This window comes from Pecten maximus, chromosome 2 (assembly GCF_902652985.1).
Source record: "Pecten maximus chromosome 2, xPecMax1.1, whole genome shotgun sequence".
Taxonomy (NCBI): Eukaryota; Metazoa; Mollusca; class Bivalvia; order Pectinida; family Pectinidae; genus Pecten; species Pecten maximus.
The window spans coordinates 7,856,056-7,862,577 of NC_047016.1; the positions used below are offsets into that span (position 1 = coordinate 7,856,056).

The 6,522-nt window shown below is 37.6% G+C and overlaps 1 protein-coding gene across 2 annotated transcripts; it reads left to right on the plus strand.

Annotated features, from left to right (window-relative positions):
- LOC117315658 (gamma-glutamylaminecyclotransferase C-like) lies at positions 1-1,702 on the plus strand. Of its 2 annotated transcripts, none has more exons than XM_033869957.1 (2): positions 1-471; positions 1,160-1,702. In XM_033869957.1, the coding sequence occupies exons 1-2, from the start codon at positions 289-291 to the stop codon at positions 1,460-1,462; spliced, it is 486 nt and encodes a 161-aa protein (XP_033725848.1). In that variant the 5' UTR covers positions 1-288; the 3' UTR covers positions 1,463-1,702. The 2 variants fall into 2 exon arrangements, with proteins under 2 accessions (XP_033725848.1, XP_033725854.1); XM_033869963.1 differs by lacking the exon at positions 1-471 and adding an exon at positions 587-695.
- The last annotated feature ends 4,820 nt before the right edge of the window (positions 1,703-6,522 follow it).

Below are 6,522 nucleotides of genomic sequence, written 5' to 3' on the forward strand. Positions count from 1 at the left end.
GATAAAGTTGTGCTGAATATTCATCAGGAGATACAGGTACATAAAATTATATACAAATCGCTAATTAAGAATACAAGTCTCAATGACCTAACTGCCGATACAGGTCACCGAGGAGTAAACAGTGTAGATAAGAGGAGAGAAACATGCTAGCGCCTAATCTGGACGGTGGTCAACATCTTCACCGCATACTCATTTGGGACAACAGTACCTGTAATGCTAACTCACTACAACTGGTATAAGGTACAAATTTGGCTGATATCTATTACTATTGACTAACTATAGATACGTATGATGAAGGTGTTTGTGTACGGAGCGTTACAAAGAGGTCAGCCGAACTCAAAGTTGTTTGACAACACAAAGGACGGTCATTATCAGTACCTAGGTGTCGGAGTGACCGTTAACCAGTATCCGCTGGTGATCGCCTCACGGTTTAATATACCGTTCATGTTGCCTGTGGAGGGTAGAGGCAATGTAAGTATTGTACATGTGTATAATCTAACTCCGTGATATTACCTAAATAGGTAGTGTAGTATGGGGACCTTATAATATACCGTTCATGTTGCCTGTGGAGGGTAGAGGCAATGTAAGTATTGTACATGTGTATAATCTAACTCCGTGATATTACCTAAATAGGTAGTGTAGTATGGGGACCTTATAATATACCGTTCATGTTGCCTGTGGAGGGTAGAGGCAATGTAAGTATTGTACATGTGTATAATCTAACTCCGTGATATTACCTAAATAGGTAGTGTGGTATGGGGACCTTATAATATATATTGGTCTCCTGAGCTTCCATGAAAACGATTAGTTGTGTTTTACAGAACGTGTCTCGTAATAGATTACCTTCCCTGTACATGATGGTGTATAGTTACATGTATAACAGTTCCACGTGTGTCGGTGCAACATGATACTGTATAATGCTATGTGATGTAGTTCTAACGTGTCCGTTTACTATGTTATAATAGGGACAGCTTAGATGGTGGCTCGTTTGTCCAATACATGATGAATTAAAAATGTTTTAAGTGTTGCTATTGAAATTATTTCAGAATTAGTAGTGGGTGTTGGGCTAGTTAACGCCTTTCTAAGGACGTAAAGGTTTGTCTGAGTATAATTATTTCATTAACTCTGATTTATACATGGTGTTTTCTGTTTCCCTCAGAGGATTAAGGGCGAGATTTACGACGTTAACGAGCCGATGTTGGAAGCCCTGGATCAACTCGAAGGTCACCCAAACTTTTACCGTCGCGAGTTGATAGCTGTCACAGGTGAAGATGGCTCGACTGTAGATTGTGGCTGTTATTTCCTGATCAACTTCCGGAAGGACTTATTGGAACTGCCCTTCCAGGAATCTTACCATTTCGAAGGGTCCCACAATTTACAATTCTCCATGCCTAGCGCAAGGGAAGGCGTCGATGAACTCGAAGAGCGGCGCACTTTCCTCGCTTCTGTTATAAACATTTGATCCCTATCAGTATCCTATATGGACTAGAGCCTTAGTAACTTGGACTCCCAATATCCATGGAATATCTGTATGCGTATCCGAGTGTCTGGACTAACAAAGTTGTGCTTCTTATCAATACTCTCAAGTGTTTTCTTAATTAGTAATACGATGTAACCTCTCAATACTACAAGAATGATTGTACTAGTATTTGGTTTTATTTTTCATTTATAAATGCAAAAAAGTACACGATTATGAATGGAATTTCATTGTGTTGATATTTTTTTCTATAGAGGATCTACTGCATAATCCAGTAATTGTAGAATAATTTAGTAATATTGTTACTCAGATAAAGGACGTAGGACACATTAATTGTGTATATTATTATAATTCTCTTTACTTCCTCCTTAAAGAAGATTTTATAAATAGAATAACATATTTACAATAATAAACAGGATAATTGATATGTAGGGTATATGATATAACAAACCATTTGAATACAACAATATCAATTATAAGGGTTGTACAAAAAAGTATATACAAAATGTATCTATATATCTAGGTAATTATTTAAAATATTTGTTTAGAATTTTTGAACGGTACTGAACCGATACCAGCCGGAAGTCCGCTAGCTCTGACATAACCAGTTCATATTTAATTTTGCCACCAATTAGTTTGCGAAATAACTGAAAATCTGAATGGGAGTGTATATAGATATTAAACATAATTTCATTTGAATCAATTAGTTCACAGCATAACTGATCTCTTACTTAAAAATATTGAGGAAATTACCGGAGTAATTAATTATAACAATGTCCATAGATGTAACGACGTGATGAAAAAAAAACTAATTCGAATCTGTTATTGCTATAATGATTTGAATTGAAATCAACATGCTCATGATATGTGTTAAGATAAAAAAAAATGCATACCGGTAAACCCCAGCTTAATATGTACAACTGTTACGACGCACAATTCATTTTCTTTATCTCATGTGAAATATTAGACACTTTAAATTCTATCAAACTACCTTGTACATCGTAAACTGGTATGTTCTACATTATCGTACTCTACATTGTATCATGTATAGACAGCGGACATTGTGTATCGTGCAATATACATCATACATCCTGTAGAATAATAAAAACAGGTGGTCAAGAAGTGGACACGCTTATAAGAAGACCGATGACTGATATTGCTATTGCTATTGCTATTGCCCTGCAGGTAGGGCGTAAGAATCGTACCTGTTGCCCAAATTGCATGATCGTAAGAGGCGACTAAAGTTAGGATCTTATCTTTTCTCTTCTTTCTTAACAACTGTATTCTTCCTAATGTCTCCCTTGACAATACCTCACTTAGCCAAGACATACCAGAGTCTGTAAAAATGGTAGTTGCTACTCCTGCTAAGCGCTAAGCATTCTTGGGAGTGGGAACTACTAGTACTGGTTCGCCCGTTGTCAGTATGATTTGACCGGGTGGGGTGTCCTGCTGGATGCTTCAGTGAGGTAGCACTATCAAGTCGTTATCAGATACGCACTATCACGAGGAGAAAAACTTAAGCGTCCAATCCCAAATCCAACTTACAATGATAATATTTACTTATACACAAAAATAATATGTATAAACTTTTCAAATCAAAACCACAAGCAACAGATTTCCTTCGTTGTTTGTAATGTCTATTGATATTATTGACACAGAAATTCTCCGTACAATGTACGATCCTGACCCACAAGCACATGTGCAATAATATAACTAAAATGTAAATTTGTCGCATCCGAGTGTACATGTAAATGCAACTCACCGGAGCTAATTTAGCCCTGTGTTCATACATATGACCCACAGGCACGTGTGGAATAATATAATTAATGCAACTCACCGGAACTGATTTAGCTCCGTGTTCATACATAAAGTGATACCCCTGTAAAATTTGAGATTTTGGGTCACCTTAAGTATTACCTACAAACAATGGGTCTTAAACCTTGTACACGTACCTACATTTGTATATTCCTTATACAATGGGGAACTGGAAATTTGAAATGTGTTTACAGAAGTTGTGATGAGGCAGAGATATATGTAGCACAAAACGGAATGGAAGTTAATAAACATATACAGATTTAACAAACAAATGGTTCCATTCGACAACGTATACGAAACAAACGGGTCTAAAAATATAATATTGATAGTATTGGTATCTGAAATGTACAGGTCAAATTGAACGCTCGATATCAACCTGTATGTATAACTGTTGATATATACAGAACATCGGGTATCTATGGTAGGGTTTAGGTCCCAGAGATTTTGCGATTAACTGTAGGTTCCCGCAGTGGTCAAACAGTATAAATAACCAACTACAGAAGACGGAATGACTGGGACAATATACATTGTCGTTGATACTCACCAACCTAAACCCAAAACGCCCGCTGGAGTCCCCTTTCTTGCCTTAAGATATAAAAATTGATATTTGAAAATTTGAGTGCATGCTGTATGAACTTCAGATTAGTTAACGGACTTTGTTTTAGTAAATTAACTTGAACAAGATGTAAAGTACGTCATTTAAAATATAACATGTATATTTAATTAACATTTAGTATGTATCTCGATGTCGGATGTACATATACTGGGAAATTAATATCAATATTGAACTCGCCAAACAGTCTCCCTAAAGCGCATTCTTTAAGAATAAATACGTTAGTTTCAATACAGGTGAAAAACTGACATTTTGCATTAACGAGAGGCCCATAAGCCTTAACGGTCAACTGACTCTATAAAGACCCTTGTACTATACATACTCAGTAGCAAGTATAGTGGTACGTATGGCCATGGCGACCATTTTGGATTTTGGGCCGACCAAAAAATAACAACATTTGGTCAGGGCCAGATCAAGATCATTAAAACCAAGTTTGAGTTGAATGCCATTGGTGGAACTTGAGAAGAAGTTTAGTCAGAATCATTTCTGGTAAGCTTGAGAAGAAGTTAAGTCAGAATCATTTCTGGTAAGCTTGAGAAGAAGTTAAGTCAGAATCATTTCTGGTAAGCTTGAGAAGAAGTTTGTAATGTGAAAAGCCTACGGACGACGACGGACGAAACACGATGACTATAGGTCATCCTGATTCTTTGGGTCAAATGACCTAAAAAGCAGTTTTATCAACGGAATATGCACCTAATCAACTTATTGTGCAAAACGTGTGGAATTTATTATTTTATAAGAGTTGCCTCCCCTGAACTAATTTGTGTATTGTCTATGTATTTCATCAAAATGTCCTTACAGAAAAAACGACCCCAGTTTAAATGGTCCTATATAGTATCGATAAGTCCAAGTACTGTAGTCTAAGACTTTCCAAAGTTTTGATATTGGTATATAAGATTTGATCAAAGGAATCGTAAGTTAAGTTTGATACCAGCTATGCATATTGTTTTTGGTTGGCTAGTACGCCAAGCAGCAATTGTTCAGGCTTCCATTTCAATGAGTGGCTATTTCATAAAAAAAATCTGATGGTGGAATTGGCATTTATATGCATCAATATTGAATGTACGGTTCTGTTGATATTGATATAATATGTATGTGTCTATAAACCGTGAAACCTAGTGATATCGCAGTCCATTCCCAAAGTGTCTTCCATCAAGCGTCGGTATATTGATTGCTATGTACAGAGGAACGTATCTCATCATACATTCTCCAGTAACACGATACATATCATTTAATGCGATGTTCCATGCAGTGGTGTTAAAATTAAACGCGTTTATTCATTTCATATAATTCAGAAAAAAAAACAAAATCAATAAATAAAACATTAATGATTACCACGTCATTATATCAATACACGACATCACGCTTTGTTTATGTACGTGTCCTTTCGACAAATGTGTCGGTACAGATGGAGGCAGAGGAGAAGCCTTGATTCGTTTTTCTAGAGTGTGATTATTCTGTCGCCCCCTAGGGTGTGATTTCTATGTCACTCTCTAGGGTGTGATTATTCTGTCGCCCCCTAGGGTGTGATTTCTATGTCACTCTCTAGGGTGTGATTTGTCTGTCACTCATAGGGTTTGATTTCTATGTCACTATATAGGGTGTAATTTCTCTGTCACCCTCTAGGGTGTGATTTCTCTGTCGCCCCTAGGGTGTGATTTCTATGTCACTCTCTAGGGTGTGATTTCTCTGTCATTCTCTGGGGTGTGATTTCAATGTCGCCCCTAGGGTGTGATTTCTATGTCACCCCTAGGGTGTGATTTCTATGTCACCCCTAGGGTGTGATTTCTATGTCGCCCCCTAGGGTGTGATTTCTATGTCACCCCAAGGGTGTGATTTCTATGTCGCCCCCTAGGGTGTGATTTCTCTGTCACTCTCTAGGGTGTGATTTCTATGTCACTCTCTAGGGTGTGATTTCTCTGTCATTCTCTGGGGTGTGATTTCAATGTCACCCCTAGGGTGTGATTTCTATGTCACCCCTAGGGTGTGATTTCTATGTCACCCCTAGGGTGTGATTTCTATGTCGCCCCCTAGGGTGTGATTTCTATGTCACCCCTAGGGTGTGATTTCTATGTCGCCCCCTAGGGTGTGATTTCTCTGTCACTCCCTAGGGTGTGATTTCTATGTCGCCCCCTAGGGTGTGATTTCTCTGTCACTCCCTAGCTAGGGTGTGATTTCTATGTCACCCCTAGGGTGTGATTTCCATGTCGTCCCCTAGGGTGTGATTTCTATGTCACTCTCTAGGGTGTGATTTCTCTGTCACCCCTAGGTTGTGATTTTTATGTCGCCCCCTAGGGTGTGATTTCTCTGTCAATCCTTAGTGTATACCAAAAAGCGCGTGTTGACAATGACGTCATTAGGGTGTTGGGGGAAAAAAGATTAATAGAATCATTCATTCGGCAAGCCTCGTGTTTGGCAACTTAAGAATCCCCCTCGGGTTGTCTTCTAGACAAATGTCTCATATCATATCTTATATGATTATGAGATATCTTATATGTTTATAAGATCTCTTATTTAAAGCTTATAAGATATATAATATATAAGATACCTCATAAAAGATATAAGATATCTTATATCTTTTTTAAGATATCTTATAAGCTTTTCTTTATAAGATATC